Source organism: Hippopotamus amphibius, chromosome 5 (assembly GCF_030028045.1).
Source record: "Hippopotamus amphibius kiboko isolate mHipAmp2 chromosome 5, mHipAmp2.hap2, whole genome shotgun sequence".
In the NCBI taxonomy this organism is placed as follows: Eukaryota; Metazoa; Chordata; class Mammalia; order Artiodactyla; family Hippopotamidae; genus Hippopotamus; species Hippopotamus amphibius.
Genome location: NC_080190.1, coordinates 114,811,423 through 114,830,674, shown reverse-complemented (window position 1 = coordinate 114,830,674; position 19,252 = coordinate 114,811,423). Strand labels below are relative to the sequence as shown.

Below are 19,252 nucleotides of genomic sequence, written 5' to 3'. Positions count from 1 at the left end.
TCAAATGGGCGTGGATACATTGCATGCTGTGTCCCCACTGTCACCATTCTAGGTGCATCAGGAAGCACGTGTGCCTATAAAGGATGACTAGTCTTGCAGTAAAGAAGATACCTTTAAGTTTAACTCAATAGTCCCTGAATCTGGTCATACACCATTTTTTTCTCCCAGCCGCCCTCATAAATAATATATGAAACTAATCATCTTTTTTGGTAGAACACACTTTTTAGGAAAGGCTGTTCTAAATGTTTACCAAAAGTACACTTTTTAAACGTGTACATTTTAATGAGATTAGACACTAAAAATAGCATAAAATTTCCTAACAACAAAGAAAACATCCAAGATATAGCTTGTGAAAGTAAAAATTTTTATTCTGATTGATTTCTCAATGTATAGTTCAATATTATGCCAGTTTTTAGTGGCAGAGATTTGGTTCCACTGAAACTCCATGATGCTACAGAGAGCTACTACTTTTTCCAGGAAGTAGGTAAACCGCTGGAAACAGAAAGCACGACTTTCTAGCAGCATGGCAACTTATTAAACTGCAGACCTACCAGGTCTGCAACTTTTATACTAAAAATGGTGCAAACATTAGCTGGAGACAAAAGTGAGAAGTGGGGAGCAAGGTGTGAACATTGAAAGGAGTGATATATGTCCTGTAAAGATGACAAAAAGCCAAATAGAGCTATAAAGATTTTAAAGGATAATTATAGAAAAGGGAGCCAAATATTTTACTCAAATGTTTTTTAGAGCCTTTCTGTAGAGATACAAATATATATATATATATTTATCCAAAAATATGTTTTATACAGATAAATGTTTCTCAAATAAGGATGGGACCAAAGCTATAGTTATAACATAAAGCACTGTCTTTTGTAAAACTATTTAGTCACCTGAATTTTCAATTTGAGGTTAGTGCATTAAATGTTTTCCAAATATTGACATCCTTTTTATATATATAAATCAAGTAGGCATTATTTTTTAAAAGGGTTTTCAGGTTAAACAGTATTTTCTAAGATGCTGTGCATATCAAACTTATGACAAGCCCCATTAAGAATCATTATTAATAAACATATCAAAAAGGGCTAAGGTCAAGTTTTCTCCTTTATAGTAAATATTCAATTTTCTGATTTCCAGTTTACAAGTGTTGAAAATGCACAAGAAAGTTTTACTTCACAAGTACTTTTATGTTAATATAAGATATTTTGATTCAATATATATGGCAATAAATCTCTACACGTTGTAACCAAAAGTTTGTGTTTTTTTTCCTTAAAAAAATGGGGATGTAACATTAACAACCACTATAAAATAAAGCACACAAGTATTCTGGTGAATTTACAAATCTTTTTTCCCAAGTGTAAAGGCTACAAAAATTCCTAAAAATTAGAGAACACTGAAAACATATTAAAGTTTGACATCCAACTTTATATTATTTCCATTTTGCCCTGAAAGGTAACTTAAAAAATATGACCTTGCTGGAACAGGCCATCTTGCTAATATAAAAAATTGGTGAGAGCAAGAAATTGTATCACTGATATGTAGAATTTTTGTAAATAGTTATCTCTTCAAATCATTAGAAAAATGCTCAAAGATAAAAAACAAAATAAAATAAAATATGGTGATGGTCCCTAAACTATCTTGAAGGCAGGTAGCTTAGTCTAAGCTAAGCTATTTTTTTCCACTCATAGTATTCATCCTCCCCTCAAATGCCCTTTAAAAAATGCATGGAACAACAGAATAGTAGCAAGAATCAAAGAGCACAAACTGCATTTTCAAGAACAGAAAAAAATCTCTAGTGCTGAAAGATATAGTAAAAAGTAGATTTCTTTGGGGACATTAATCAATTAGATTATAATTCATTATGAAGATTTCTCTTTTCTATTACGGGGAGAGTCTGCTCCATTTGAAGTTACTGTTCCATTTACACCATTTTCTGAAAAGAGAAAAAAAATCAGGCTTACTTTCTTTTATAAAGAAGTGTAAATATTATCTTTTACACATAAAGGTACCTTCAGAAGAGAAAATTTAAAACCCAATAGACTCATACCCTTCTTTACTAGTATTTAACCAACCATAAAACCTGATAACATGTTAAACAAATGAACTGAAAGCAAATTAAAAGTAATTATATGTCAATTATATCTCAATTTAAAAAAAGTTAAAAAAGGAAAGTACTATTAAAGTAGGAGAAAAAGAGAAGACAAATTCTAAAAAACACAAGTATTATAAAATAGTCTGCAGAGCAATATTTTTGGTAGGAAAAAAAGGAGCATTTTCACATTGGAGTTCAGACAAGGGAGGTTCTTGGGGATATGCTTCTTTACAACATATTAAAAAATTGGTGTTTAGGATGATAACTCTTATGTTTAAGAGTGTTACAATGGCCTTCTTCTTCAAGCTATGATGGAATATAACTGATGTCAGACCAACCCTCCCTCCAAAAATATCCACAAAAGGCGAACACAAAAATTGCTATTTGAAGGCACTGGGAAAAAAGCAAGTCAGCTAAGTATATTTCTCCCCCAAGGTATTTGCCAACTACTAAATGTGCATGCACCAAGCAAGACTTAGAGAAATCAAGCAGAAAATAACTCCTAACAAAGAACAAAGCTACACAGAGAATTGGGAGGTCTCACAATGACAGGGAGACAAAAATATGAATTCGGGGCCTGTCAGAGAAGAAAGCCCTTAGAAATAGTTGACGTCCTAGGAATGAGGGCAAACTGGAAATAGATAAGCTTCAGTGACTTCTATAGAATGATCTACTCATATTCAACTCAGAGTTTCTACTAATTCATCCAGAGCCTCTACATGTTTTACACAAAACATTCAGTATTCAACCTGACCTCAGGGGCATCGCCTGCTGCCTGGCTTTGCTGGCACACATCGACCTCCCTGAGGCCTCAGTAACCGCCTTATTTGCCAACAACACAGGCTTACATCGTGTGAAAGCCCTATGTAGCTTTCTATGTTGTTAGGACAGTATTTAGTGTATAAAGGCAGAGTTCTTAAAATATTTTTTTTAAGTATGAGGATAAATGCAGTACTGACTTTTCAAACTTTTAAAAAATTGGTATGAAGTAACTTTAAAAATAATGTTTGGCTGCACTGGCAAATTATTTTTGTTTACAGAGTGTTTTGTTTATAAATTGTCAGTCTTGTTTGTTTCTATGAGATACTTCTAGTGTAACTTTTTAAATGTCTCAGAAATTAAAGTTTTACAAAAAGTGATTTCATTAAAAAAAAATTAATTACCAGGTGTGCCAAAAACAAGACCAAATGACTGAAAACTAAGAGAAAAAATCAGAAATAGATCCTCAGGTGATCCAGATCTGGAGTGGTCAGATAGGGACATTAAAAGAGCAATGATTAATAAAATAAATGAAAAGATAAGATAATTTCATCCGAGGACTCAAAAATCTTTAATCCCAGGATGGGAAAATAAAGTAACTAAAAATATAAACATAATAAAAGCTTAACAGCAGATTAGGCACAACATAAGAGATAAAGTGAACTAGAAAAAAACAGATTGAAACTCAGAGAAAAAAGGATGGAAAATGCGGAAAGTATGAAAAGATTTAAAGGACAGTGTAAAAGGCTTTAACACATGTACTGGAATCCCCGAAGGACAGAAGGAAGAAAACGGGGCAGAAGCAATATATGAAGAAACAATGGTGAAGAATTTTTCAAAAATGGCAAAAGAAACCAAACTAAGATTCAGGAAGCTCTCTACACAACACAGAGCACGACAGATACAAAGAAAATCAAACCCAGGCACATTATAGTATAACTGTCAAAAAAAAAAAGATGATTGCATTAGACTGGATGAAAAAATTAAAATCCAATTACATGCTGCTTAAGAGACACAACTTATATTTAAGGACAAAGAAAGGTTTAAAGTAGAAAAACATAGGAAAAGATACAACAGAGTAAATTCAGACAAACTAGAGATGAAGATGGACCTATGACAATAAAAAAGGACAAATTCCACAGGGATTTATATAAAAACCCTAAATTCTGATGTACCTATAACATATCTTCGCAATATTTAAAGGAAAAACTTACAAGCTACAAGGAGAAATGGGTCAATACCTCTTACAATAATTGACTGAACAAGCAGAATTCCTTCCACCAAGTCAGTAAAGATACAAACCTGGACAACACAAATGGACCTGACACCTATCTACAGAACAAAATACCCAACAAACACACGATACACATTCTTTTGAAGTCCAAATGGAACATTCACCAATACTGCACACATGATGAGACATAATGAAAGTCTCAACAAATTTCAAAGAACTGAAATCATTCAGAGTATGTTCTTTAACCACAGTGGAATTAAGCTAGAAATCAGTAGGAAAAAACCCCCAAAAACCAAAAATCTTGAAAATGTCCAAATAGAGTATTTGTAAACTACACAATGTACTTATAAATAACCCATGGGTCAAAGAAGAAATCACAACTGGAATTATAAAATATATTGAAACTGAATGATAATGAAAGAGGTATATCAAAACCTGTGAAATAGGGTAAAGCATTGCTGAAAGGGAAGTTTGCCCTTAATTGCAAGTAATTCATGAGAAGGAATGAAAATCAATGATTCATTTCCACAAGGTAAACCACATATAACAAAACAGCAAATTAAACCCAAAGAAAGGAAAATAAGAACAGAAATCAGTGATACAACTAAGACAATCAGCAAAAGAAGACAAATGTTGGTTCTTAGCTGATGGAAGAAAAAAAGAGAAAGGCATAAATTACTAATACAGGAAATGAAAAATGGGAATCATTGCTGTTCTACAGGCATTAATAAGTGGATATCATGAATATCAATACATGTTGCACATTTAGATGAAACAGATAAATCCTTGAAAAACACAATTTACCAAAAGAGAAACAATAAGAGATAGAAAATCTCGGGCTTTCTAGGTGGCGCAGTGGTTAAGAATCCACCTGTCAATGCAGGGGACACGGGTTTGATACCTGCTCCAGGAAGATCCCACATGCTGCAGAGCAACTAAGCCTATGTGCCACAAATATTGAGCCTGCGCTTTAGAGCCCATGAGCCACAACTACTGAGCCTATGTGCTGCAACTACTGAAGCCCATGTGCCTAGAGCCCGTGCTCCACAACAAGAGAAGCCATGGCAATAAAGAGCCCGCACACCACAACGAAGAGTAGCCCCTGCTCACTGCAGCTAGAGAAAGCCTGTGTGCAGACCCAACACAGCCAATAAATAAATTAATTAATTAATTTAAAAAATGTATTTAAAAAAAGAAATAGAAAATCGGAATAATCCTATTATCATTAAGGAACGTGAACCTGTAGTTAAAAATCTTCCCATAAAGGGTCTAGGTTGGATAGCTTCACTGGTGAATCCTTCCAAACATTTAAATAAGAAATAATTATGGCATTACACGAAGGACAAAACTGTCCAATACTATTTATAAAGCCAGCGTAACTCATATCAAAACCTGACAAGGATATTACTCTCCAAAAGGGCTAACTACAGGCCAATATTTTACATGAACACAGATGCAAAAAATCCTAACAAAATATTGAAAAAAATCCATCCAGCAAAAGCGATATATCATCATCATCAACTTGGGTTTATGCCAGGAATGCAAGACTGGATCTACATTTGAAAATCAATACATTACCAAAAAATACATATCAATATCCTTTATGAATAAGATGTAAAAACCCTCTACAAAATACTAGCAAGACGAATTAAGCAACATCTAAAGAAGATTATATACATGACCAAGTGAGATTTATCCCAGGACTGCACTGCTGGCTTAACATTAAAAAAATCAATGAATACAGCCTCTTCAATAAGTGGTGTTGGGAAAATTGGACAGCTACATGTAAAATAATAAAATTAGAACACTTCCTAACACCATACGCAAAAATAAACTCAAAATGGATTAAAGAGCTAAATATAAGGCCAGACACTATAAACCTCATAGAGGAAAACACAGAACACTCTATGACATAAATCAAAGCAAGATTCTTTTTAACCTACCTCCTAGAATAATGGAAATAAAATAAAAAATAAACAAATGGGGTCTAATGAAACTTAAAAACTTTTGCACAGCAAAAGAAACCATAAACAAGACAAGAAGACAACCCTCAGAATGGGAGAAAATATTTGCCAATGAAGCAACTGATAAAGGATTAATCTCCAAATTTTCAAGCAGCTCATGCAGCTCAATATCAAAAAAGCAAACAAACCAATCAAAAAATGGGCAGAAGACCTAAATAGACATTTCTCCAAAGAAGACATGTAGATGGCCAACAAACACATGAAAAGATGCTCAACGTCACTAATCATTAGAGAAATGCAAATCAAAACCACAATGAGGTATCATCTCACACTGGTCAGAATGGCCATCATCAAAATATCCAGGAACAATAAATGCTGGAGAGGGTGAGGAGAAAAGGGAACCCTCTTGCACTGTTGGTGGGAATGTAAGTTGGTACAGCTACTATGGAAAACAGTATGGAGCTTCCTTAAAAAACTAAAAATGGAATTACCATGACTCAGCAATCCCACTCCTGGGCATATTCCCAGAGAAAACCATAATCCAAAAAGAAACATACCATAATGTTCATTGCAGCATTATTTACAATAGCCAGGACATGGAAGCAACCGAAATGCCCATCAACAGATGAATGGATAAAGAAGATGTGGCACATATATACAATGGAATATTACTCAGCTATAAAAAGGAATGAAATGGAGTTATTTGTAGTGAGATGGATGGACCTAGAGACTGTCATACAGAGCGAAGTAAGCCAGAAAGAGAAAAACAAATACTGTAATGCTAATTCATATATACGGAATCTAAAAAAATGGTACTGATGAACCCAATGACAGGGCAAGAATTAAAGATGCAGAAGTAGAGAACAGATCTGAGGACATGGGGTGGGGGTGGGGGGGCAAAGGGGAAGCCGGGACGAAGTGACAGAGTAGCAATGACATATATACACTGCCAAATGTAAAACAGATAGCTAGTGGAAAGCTGCTGCATGACACGGAGATCAACTCGATGATGAGTGATGACTTAGAGGGCTGGGATAAGGAGGGTGGGAGGGAGTCGCGGAAGGGAGGGGATATGGGGATATATGTATAAATACAGCTGATTCACTTTGGTGTATAACAAAAATTGGCACAACAGTGTAAAGCAATTATATTCCAATAAAGAGCTTAAAAAAATCAATGAATATAATCCATAATATCAATAGAATAAGGGACACAAACCATTTGATGATCTCAATAGTTGCAGAAAAAGCAAGTGACAAAATCTAACATCCTTTCATGAAAAAAAATTACAAACAAACTAGGAATAGAAGGGAACTTTCTCAATGTGAAAAAGGCCATTTGGGCAAAACTCACAGGTAACATCATACTTAATGGTGAAAAACTGGATACTTTCCTGCTAAGATCAGAAATAAGATGAGGATGTCTGTTTTCGCTAATTCTATTCAAAATTGTTCTGGAGGTTCTAGCCAGGGTAATTTGGCAAGAAAATGAAATAAAAGGCATGCAGGCTGGAGAGGAAAAAGTAAAACTATCTCTAGTTGTAGATGACATGATCTTGTATTCTGAAAATGCAAAGGAATCCACAAAAGTACTACAATTATATACTAACATAAAAATTAAACATCCTAATAAGTATAGCAATGTTGTGGGATACAGGAACATTATGCAAAAATCAATTGTGTTTCTATATGCTGGCAATGAACAATCCAAAAATGAAATTAAGAAGACAATTCTATTTACAATAGTATCGAAAAGAATAAAATACTTAGGAAAAAATTTAATGAAGGAGTGCAAGGCTTATACACTGATAACTATAAAATTTAATTGAAAGAAATTAAAGACCCCAAAAGATGGAAAGACATCTACATTCATAGTCCCCAAAGCAATCTACAGATTCAAGATAATTCATATCAAAGCCCAGCTGGCTTTTTTGCAGGAACTGTCAAGCCGATGCTATAATTTGTATGGAAATGCAAGGCACCCAGAATAACCAAAATATGAAAAAAATGAAACTGTAAGACTTACATTTCCTGATTTCAAAACTTACTATAAAGTTACAATATTCCAGACAAGGGCATAAAAATAGACACAGAGATGAAGGGAATAGAATAGAGAGTTTAGAAATATTAAATTCTTACTTTTATGATCAACTGATTTTCAACAAGAGTATCAAGACAGTTCAATAAAGATTAGTCTTTCCAGGCTTCCCTCGTGGCACAGTGGTTGGGAATCTGTCTGACAATGCAGGGGAGACACGGGTTTGATTCCTGGACCAGGAAGATCCCACATGCCATGGAGCAACAAAGCCCATGTGCCACAACTGCTAAGCCTGTGCTCTAGAGCCCATGAGCCACAATTATTGCGCTCATGTGCCACAACTACTGAAGCTCATGCACCTAGAGCCTGTGCTCTGCAACAAGAGAAGCCACTGCAACGAGAAGCCCGCGCACCGCAAAGAACAGTAGACCCAGCTCTCAGCCACTAGAGAAAGCCCATGTGCAGCAATGACGACCCAACACAGCCAATTAAAAAAAAAAAAAAAAAAAAAAAGATTAGTCTTTCCAACAAATGGTTCAGGGACAACTGGATATCAACACGCAAAACAATGAGGGTACAATGGCGCACTTTGGAAAACAATTTAGCAGTTCCCCCCAAATGTTAAATATATAGCTATCACATGACCCAGCAATTCCACTCCTAGTTATATATCCCAAACAGCAAAAAAGGTGTTTAAACAAAAACTTGTACATGAATGTTAATAGCATCATTCATAGTAGCCAAAGAAGTGGAAACAACCCAAATGTCCATCACCTTACGGATAAACAAAACATAGTATATTCATATGCTGATGTATTACTTGGCCATAAAGAAGAATGAAGTACTGGTGCATGCTACGACATGTATGAATCTTAAAAACATGCTTTGTGAAAGGAACAGCTGCAAAAGATCACATGCTGTATGACTGCACTGATATGAAATGTCCAGAAAAGGCTAATCTATGGAGACAGAAAACAGGTAAGAGGCTGCCAGGGGCGGGGGAAAGGAGGGAATGGAAAATGACTGCTAACGGGCATGAGGTTTCTTTCCGGGGTGATACAAGTCTTTTGGAATTAGATAGTGGTTCACACAATTTTGTGAATATACTTAAGAACTACTGAAACGTACACTTTAAAGGGTGAACTTATGGTGCATAAATTATATTCCAATAGAGCAGCTATTAAAAAATATTACTGAGAGAAATGAAAGATAATCCAGATAAGTGGGAGGTATATATCATGTTCATGGGTTGATATACTCAACTCTCCCTCAACTGATCTAGAGAGTCAACCTAGTATCAATCCAATACTCCAGTGAAGCTTTCTGTGTATGTGAAAATTGACCAAGATGCAGTAAAACTTATATGACATGCAAAAAGCAAAGGGTCAAGAGTTGCTGATACAAGCCTGAATAAGGACAGGATTGGAGGATATAAACTATCAGCTATAAAGACTTATAAGGAGCAAACCACAGGTGATATATATTTTAAAATGGAGCTGCTTGTGTTATAGATCCACCTGATAACACTCAAAGTTGAAAAAAATTTACTCCACTGTGAATGCATTTTCAATAAAAAGCCAGAAAGAGAAAAGCGATTAGATGTGGACTTGAAGATAAAGGATCAAACAATCAGAAGTTATTAAAAAAAACCAGCTGTTCCACTTGGGATTAAAGGGTAGATGGGAAGGGGCTGAAGAGAGGCTTTGTTTTTTAAATATGAGTAAGATGCCTGAAAGTACAATCACTCTCCAGGTTAGTTATTCGCTAAAACTGCTCATGTACACATTGGTCTATACGGGCTCAAAGTCATCCAGTCTGGAAAACCTGTGAGAGAGAACTTCAGTGGGCAGCTTTCAAGGGGAATAACTGACCGTTGGGAACCACCAAACTGTAGGATGGGACGAAATGATTTTGTTTCTAATTTTGCTAATAAATAGAATAAACTTTCCTCTATAAAATTTAAAATCCTAATAAGATTATAAATAAGACCCCAAAACATTAAAAAAACCCCACGTTTTCTACTTGAGGTTTTTCACTGTTTTCTGAATACAAACCTGTTCCTTTTCTAGAAGACCTGCCTTTAGTCACTGTTGGTTTCTTCTTCACAGTTGGTGCCTGAAAAGTAGAATGTTCTCTCCACCTCCGAAGCTGAAAATTAATGAACTTCCACATCATGAATGCTTGGGTAATGCAAATGGATGCCAGAACAGCAATTCTGAGAACATGAAGAAGAAACAGAAAATCAGAGTGCACCCAAACCACGCCACTGAATAAAGCAGCCTAGCCTGCTTTGACAGTATCAACTTAGTGCTAAATTTCTACTGTTGACAAGACTATATTAATAATTATCCCACTAATAATTAATCCCAGAAGTTAAATAAATGCTCTAGTACTTCAATTTAGACATGAAATCACAACAGGTATGAAATCAAATCAGATGAATATTGACCCTAAACCCCATATTTATCCCTTTATTTTTAAGACGATTCATATCGTAAATACTTAACTATATAGTAGTACAAAGCGAGAAAAATGTTAAATCAACGCTACCTAACAGCCAACACATTGAAGTTTCCAGTACTGAAATCCAGCTTCTGATTCTCTGCTCTTGCAAGGCCAAAGCCAACAGTAAGTACCGAAAGAATTAAAGTCAGAAGTCTTCCCAAAACAAACAGAACTGCCCACAGAGAAAATCTGTGAGAAAAATGTCATAAGTTAGATTCACAGAACTGCAAAGATAAGAAAAGATCCTAGTAGAAATCAGATTCCTGTTAAGTAAATGCATATTAAAACAGCATTTCTTATTGTTCTGCAAAAAAGATTCTGAAATAAAATATTATGGAATTGCTTCATATCATAACACATTCTTGAAGATATATAACACATCAGCATATTTCTGGTTCTAGAAGTCCAGTAAAGAAATGTTTGATTTTGTTTAGCTGATCTTTTTTTGTGTGTGTAACAATTATTAATGATTCTCAGAACTACTGGTATATAGAATAATTTTCAAAAATGCTGGATAAAACAAAACAAAAGCTGTGTTCTCAATTCTCATGAGAATCCTAGTTTTACTTTTTTTTTTTTTAAAGGCATTACATTCTTTACAAGTCATATCACTTCAATTCTGTTCCAGTTCAATTTTCCCCATCAAAATATTTTAATATCTTTAGGGCTCTCTAATCTATTATTTCAATTTCTTCTGAAAGTTCACTCTTCCTCATCGTTCCTTCTCCAAAAGAAAAGTGTGCACTAAACAAGACAGGAGAAGTTATATCAACCCTCAAAATTATAAGTTCCAACATACTATCTCTCTAGCTAAGAAAGACTCTATTTTAAAGAGCAAAATACCAACTTCAATTGCCAAACAGTGTCATTTTATTTAAAGCTGCTACTAACAGCTTATAGAACAATATAATTGCCCACAGCATGGACCTTGACAATACCATGGTCCTTGGCAACACAGGAACTGACTTTAATTACACAAGAAACAGAATGGCTCAACAACTTACCCTTTCTGATACTTTTCATCACTAAAATAAAACAGGCGGGAAATGTGGAAAAGAAACTCAACAAAATAGTGCAGCACCAAAAGAACAAGTCCTAGATGATTCAAGCTGTTAAAAGAACACATTTAAAAATGAAAAGATTAATTATGAATTAAGACAGATTAGCATACTATCTGCCCAGCCCATATACACACCCAAGACATTTCAACTCACTTCAAAAGATAAGCTCCAGCAATGTGAAAGAGGTAGAGACCAATGTAGACCAGCTGACGAGGAATATCTTCCTGTAAAGAGAAAATTGCACCACAGACTAAAACATGGGGAAGCAGCTCTGTTCTTAGGAGCAGTGCAGCAGAGTGAAAATGCACTGTCACAGAAGAAGACCTGAAGGCCACTCCGCCCTGCACCCTTCCCCGACTGCTCACCCCAATTAGCTGCAGTCCTTTAACCTCTTCCGCTTCAACTACTCATCTGAAAATGTGAGCAACACCTGGGTTTGCCTGAATCGGATGAAATCCAAATCCCTTTCAGTACTGAGTGGTTCTTTTTATAAAACATTTATTAAATGATACAATATTAATAACCATAATGTCCTTATAATATTAAAATTGCTATGTTTATACTAGCAGAGATGCTTTTGTCTGCCTAAATGTATTCACATCTTTTGGCTCATGCTTTTATCGTTTTTATTTTGTCAGTTAAGTCACCAAAACTGAAGGTTAAAATTTATCTTCTCACTTAGGATACCATATATTTGTATATTCTTTCTCCTCTTAATAACCCTGTAAGCCAGGTATCCAGATTTTACTTTTGCTTTTTTTTTTTTTTCTTCCATAGTCCCTAGTGACCTGGTTATTTTAGAAAGTGGTTTTCAAAGACTTAAGTCAAGTGAATCATGAAATCAATTTAGGGGGTCACTCTAACGTCTTTTGAAATAAGAAAAAGAATAAAAAACACTAGAGCATACAGCACATTTTATTGTTTCATGAAAATTTTATTCCCGATTTTGCACACACGCACGCACACACACACTTATGATGTAAACTCTAGTGTTTCATCTTGGATTGCAGTCAAAAATGTTTGCAAAATATGAACAGTGATAGGCTCAATAAACACTTTTTAACTTATGAAATGCCTGTACCTCTCATTTCTCCTCTGTTTTTGGCAGTTTATCATATAAATGTGGCTCTATGAGCCTGGCATGTATATATTATAAGGCTCTATTACCTTCGTTAGTACTATTCATGCACTGCGGCTATAATTAAAATGACTAAAATGGTGGCTGCTGTTGGCTGACTGAGCTGCATTGGTCTGGAACCTCACTAGACTCCTCTCTGGCATATAGCAGAGCTGAGCACAGGTCTCTGTTGGTCTTCTATTTCCCCACATTTCAAGTAGAGAGTTACTTCACCAAAACTTATGAGAAAGAGTTCACAAGTGTTGTTTTGAAACTGAAAACTCTTTTCTAGTAAGAATGGTACAAATTTATGTGTTAGAAAGGTAGAACATATGACAGTTGAACAGTATTATATAGAGTCCTACACTTTGGGACTCTCAGGGAAAATTCCCAAGACGTTATACAAGTTTACAGTGGAGTTTCCAACTGGAGAGAGAAGTATCTCTGAAAATAGGCTGTCTGAGGATTCTCTCCACATAATTTTCAAACTTCCAATGAACTATTTCTCCTTACCAAAGGAGAGAGGGAGAAAGTTGTCGAGATAACATGGTGAAGTTCAACCACAAGGAAGCTTCTCTTATAATCATTTCAGACCAGCTCAGCTGTAGGGTTATAACTGCAATTTGATATGCTATGGAAACAGAGGTGTCACTACTCATACATGGTACACGTGTTTCCTAAAGTGTGGTGTGTACATCACTGGCACCACACAAAATGATTTTAGATAGTATACAAGAAAACACTTAAAACATTTTCAGTTGCAACAAAGTGGCATGTAAGTGACTACATATGGGAAACTGCCATATTCCTTCCTTCAGATGTGTTAAACAGTGCTCCAAACTTCTGAGGGGAAAACAACACCAGGGGGACCCTCAATACTTATAATAAAAGCTTTTTAGTTTTTAAATTGCTGATTGAACACTAAACTCATTTTATTACATAACAACTTGTGTAAATCCATGGAAAAAACTAATTCGCTGGAATAACTGCTGGAAAAACTATAGCAGTGTAACTGCTTGGGAGGATTAAAAAAAAGATTTTTTTAAAAGAAGAAATGCAAATAAGTTTTAAAAATATGTCATTTAGCAGAGAACATAAGTTGCCTATCTTTTTTTCCTCTGACAAGTCTAAAAACACTATTATAAATTACAAACACACTACATTTCAAAAAGCTATTCCATTTCTCTTATATTTTTTGTGCTTAAATCTCAACCTAATTGAGGCAAGGTTGTGCTTGCCAGTAGGTAAAGAAGAATCCAGAGCTTTTCCCCTAAATTCAGGGTCAATTTTGCATTTCAGCCCTGCCTTTCTGACTGCAGACCAGATGAGTCAATAATGGAAAGTAAAATACCACCACAGCTTCCATCTTCACAACCATCAAATGCCTAGCAAGAGCTTTTCCAATAATTCCTTTAACTTTCAAAAGGGCAGAGTATCAAGAAACTCTTTTCTATGCAATGGAAACTTCAGCCTTATACAAACTGACCAGTGTCTCTAAAGCAATGTTTACACACTCAGAGCTTAACCAGAGAGTCAGAATAAATGAGTGACAGGGAGGAGTGGTGGAGAGTGTAGGTTAAAGGCATTCCCGTACTATTTTAACAATACAAAGGTAACGGCATGATGTAGCATGATTTTTAAAATGAGAAATTTTATCTAGATGTCATTTAGAAAATGGCTGCTTTTAGCAGTCCTGTTCTAGGCCGGAGTCCTCTGACATTCTTCAACCCACAGCCCCTCAGTGGCTTACATGTCTGTTGACAAAAATAAAGACCCTGCCAGCACCATGGTCTCCAGGGCCTACACGTTTCCCCAGGGTGTGGGGATCAGGGAGAACAGAGGAGGCTGGGTGAAATGTCAGTACTCTGAGAGGCAGCACATGGTATCAGTTCACTGGCCATGTTACAGATTTCAATTAGGGAGTCAGCATGCCATCCAAGGGCAGTTCATCACTGTTCTAGAATCCAGATGAATATAAAAGTGGCTGAGAAAAGGCGACTTTGGTTTTTCAAGACATTTTCATATATCATCCTATGATTTTGTTATGTAAACAAACTCTTCCTACCAGGAGCCAGAAAGGAGGTTTTGCTTATTTGTTTGTTTAAAGATTAGCAAACTTTTTTTATACTTGAATGGAAAATATATATAATGAAATTGAATTGTTAGAAAAGCATTGCCAAGTTTTTATATATCCTTAACACTAACGTTCAAGTAATTCATATAAGGACGAAGTCATACAGTGATGACTTAAAATTCTGATAGTCTCATTTTTTATGGAAAAATCTAATAAATATAGTATACTTAAGGTCAGCCGTATACGCTAGCACATTTCTATTTTTAAAAGAAAATGATTTTCTTAACTACACTGTACTAAAAAATGAACTTTAAATTGAATATCACATATATGCCAAATATAAGGCAAAGATTTCCCCCTAAACCACAGATGGAGCCATCTCATATGTAAATTTTTTCAAAGCTCTCATACTACAGGGATCTGTATCAATTACTTCATTCTGAACAACAAACAAATGTTTGGGTAAGATACACAGCCTGAGAAACCTCAATCAATGTCATTTCTAAATGCTTAGAGAGGTCTAGTGGAGGAATCAGTAAGACAGAAGCAATGATGTACTCTGGAAAAACTGACATAGATGAGTCAAAGAGTAGCTCTAGATAAATGACAGATATTAACAAAAAAGCTGCACATGAAAACTATGAATATATCCCTCATAAAGCAGGAGTGGGGAAAGGGCATTTTTCTAATTTAATATACTTTATATGATATACAATTATATGTATGGATAATTAAACCAAATAAACTGAATATTAGAAGGAAAATATTTGGCTATTTCCTCCACACTTCCTGGAAACTTCATATATTCAAGTTGACTAAGAAGTTACATTTTGTATCCTCTTATGGGCAAAAAGAGAGGACTATTTATATTGAAACTTAAGTATTACATGTAATTATAATATCTTTCTTAACAGAAGCTGAGTTATTTGTGACTAACATGTATCTTGAACTGCTACTAACTGTTCTTCATTTCTCTGTAGGATGGGTTCAAAACAATCACTGTACTAGTTTTTTCCAGTAAAGAGTTCTTCCAAAAATAATTTTTATAGAGTAAATTTTAAGAAACTGTTTAACACATACGCAGCTGTTACTTTCAAATTATGTTAATTACTTGCAACAGTTACTTTCGACTGTCATATGTAGATGTTAAAAATAGTTTCAGTTAAGTTCTAAGTTATGCAAATTATTCCATAAAAATTAGATTGCATTTCTGGAGAAATGCCATCTGGCAGGAATTGATAAGAAAAGAGTTTTGAGAACGAAAATGAACAATTACTTTGAAATGTCCCTCTCGACTTACATGGTCAATGAACAAGATATAGACATATGAATTAATAATGAAACCCAGAGGTATTATGTCCATGGGTATAAAAGTACACGAAGAAAGCTTTAACTATTGGAGCCATGATACTAAGACATCAAGGAACTATGATGGTCTCAGCAGCGCTCTGCAGAACTTTCTGCAATGATGGACATGGTCGCTATCTCTGATGCAAGATGGTAGACACTGAAGCCATGTGTGGTGAATGAGTACTTGCGATCGGGCCACCGTGACCAAGAAAGTGAATTTTGTTTTTGTTTAGTTAATTTAAATGTGGCTTGTGGCTACTATTTTCGTCAGCGCAGCTATGGGACATGTCTGGTTCACGTTAGGTGCTTACTGAATATGGAGGTGTTACTGGAACCTGTGAGCCTAAGAATTTTACCTTAAGACAGTTCTAAGTCAAAGGTTTTGTGGATCTTCATCCTAATCCTGACAGTCAGCTTAACTAGAGAAGCATCATCCTTTACATGCACTCTAACTTGGTGCTGTTTTCTAATCGTGGCAGACAATATCAATGATGACAGACACAGGGGACACAAAAGTCACAGACACAAAACAGTAATAAATCCAGTACCTATATTTATGAATTAACTATTTAGAGTACATATAGAAATAAGTGTTAGTGGCTTTTGAGAAGGCAGAAAGAAAATGGTCACGATGAGTGGTTACACTTCTATTTTGGAAAGCTTCTCAAAGTAAGGGGATTTTAAAAACGTTTTATTAATATGGAAAAATGTGAAATACATACAACAAACAGATTATAATGAATCTCCAGGTACCTATCGCCCAACTTCATGGTTGTTAACTCATGATCAGACTTCTTTCATCCACCGCCCCACCCACACATCAGTTCATATATAGGGATTTTTAAACAACCTCTCCCCGCAAAAGAGAATAAAAGTGCTTGATTAATTTATCAGAGGGAAAAGGTATTCCAGAAAAAAGAATTAATGTGTTGGGATTATATATATATATATTTGTTGTTGTTGGGATTATAAAATTAGAGAATGTCAGGATGAACAAGGCATAAGGAGAGAACGGAAGAAAATGGGACCACGGGAGCGGGACACACACAGGAAAAATCCTTAGAACACAAGTGAGCAGCTTTATTTTAGTTTAGAGCAACAGGGAGCTAGTAAAGTTTTTAGAGGAGAAAGAGTTAAATAAAGTTTACTTTGCGACATCACAGAAGCCTGACTTCAGAAGTACTGAGGGTGAAACTACACAGGAGGCTACTGCAGTGATCCACTGGTTTACTCACTGTTCAAACGAAACAAACATCTTTGCCATCTATTTCACCAGGAAAGGATTCAAGGTGAATATTTAACTATGGATTACTTTTCTCAATACTGAACTTTTCTTTGGGACTTACACACAGTACCACTCAGTTGTAGAATAATCTATTTAATCCCTTTGATCTCACTTGCAAAACTGCTAAGAATATCAATAACACAAAACTAATATTACACTGCAAAATTTGTTTAACTTTTAATTTATTCTAAAATACCACTAATATAATTTTAAACTGAGAAATTAACATGTCAAATGTAAGATCCCCCTCTAACTTAAAATGACTAAAGGTTTCTTCGATACTTAATGATACTTAGTCTCTGTGGAAAGGGGGTGGGGGGAGGTGAGAGAATAGTGGGGGGACAGTTGAGGTGAGAGGGAGGTCAGAGACATGCGGAAATATTTAATTTTAAGAAGACTTTTCAAAAAAGGCAAAAATGACAAGACAATTTTTAAAATTATAAAACGCCTGCTTACTTTTTTGGTTTTCTGGAAGTAGAGCTCAGGAAAAGCATGAAACCAGTATGCCAACTGTGATATGTAGAAAAACTTCATTTGAAATCTGCACAAGAAAGTAAAAAATATCTTTTAAAAGCATACCATTTTTAAAGAATAAAGTAAAACACTGGAAATAGGGATATACTAAGTAGCTACTTTGGGTTATCATTGCAGGTCCCCTTATGATACTCTGTGTACCTTCTCCCCAACAGCCACTTTCCCCAGCCCCCCAGGGTCTCCCCACCATCAGTCAGCTCCTCTGGATTAAACAGTAGAAGCAAAGACATGATCTGCAGAACACTGTGAACACGCAAGTGAGCTGTGAGGAAACAGCCCCTTGTCTATTAGTTAATTAACACTGATGAGTAGGCCTGTTAGCAACTGAAAACACATGGAACATGACTCTGTAGGAATCAAATCACATCTGTAAGGTTTCATCAAAAGGGAAGTGAAAAGGGCAAAAAGATGGATAGAAGAGTGAAGGAGCACAGATTAACCAGCACCTGAAAGTGGGATAATCCCAATTTCAAACCACCCCTGGCATTTCCTTAGGGAAATATGGTAACTGTACCTGGTTGAGACATTGAGATCCCCCAATAAATGGAACCAAACTAGGATTCCAGAGAGGAATAAGGCACTTCTGGGCTTCCCAGGAGACATATCCTAATCAGTCTAGAATCCACAGTCTCCTCCTCACATCACACCCCTCCAGGCCTTCCGCTTTCTCTCTGTTCTCCCTCCCCCTCTCCTCCAGAAGTCTAAGGCAGAAAACACAAAGCCAATCTGAACAATTTCGGGGGCGGGGGTGGAGAGGGGGAGAAGATGCAGTTCCATGTAAACATGATGTTCATATCCCCATTCTACAAAAGCTCACTGAATTAATATAATTTTTAAAAGTTGGAATGGCTCAGCAGAGTATGGTAATATTGCAGGGTCATGTTACTCCCTTCATAATTTTTTCGTCCAATTCTCACATCACAACACATTTGCTGACTAATGTCTAGCTGATAAGCACCTACAGCCTGGCACAGCAAAGGATATAAAAAGAGACAGTTCCTCTTGCTGTCAAGGCACATATAGTCTTGGTGGGCATGGGCGCAATATAAGACTTACACAAATGAGACAATTATAGAACAGCCAAGACGATGTATAAACATAAAATACTGCACACCAAAATGACTAATTCAGGAAAGCAGAAGCCAATACAGGCTAAAAGAGCACGGAAAATAAGGAATAGATGTTTTAGAGCTGGGCTCAAAGAATGAATAACTTTGCTGGCCGACTTTGCAACCCCTGAGCT

The 19,252-nt window shown here is 35.7% G+C and overlaps 1 protein-coding gene across 2 annotated transcripts in view; it reads right to left on the bottom strand.

Annotated features, from left to right (window-relative positions):
• Nucleotides 1–343: 343 nt before the first annotated feature.
• TRAM1 (translocation associated membrane protein 1) overlaps nt 344–19,252 on the bottom strand; it is a 30,890-nt gene continuing 11,981 nt past the window's right edge. For both annotated transcript variants that reach the window (XM_057734868.1, XM_057734869.1), the window contains 6 exons: nt 17,932–18,016; nt 11,803–11,873; nt 11,593–11,697; nt 10,634–10,777; nt 10,138–10,298; nt 344–1,930 (listed from right to left, as the gene is read on the bottom strand). In XM_057734868.1, coding sequence (XP_057590851.1) covers nt 1,857–1,930; nt 10,138–10,298; nt 10,634–10,777; nt 11,593–11,697; nt 11,803–11,873; nt 17,932–18,016 — 640 coding nt within the window. In that variant the 3' untranslated portion in view covers nt 344–1,856. The remainder of the gene's footprint in view (nt 1,931–10,137; nt 10,299–10,633; nt 10,778–11,592; nt 11,698–11,802; nt 11,874–17,931; nt 18,017–19,252) is intronic.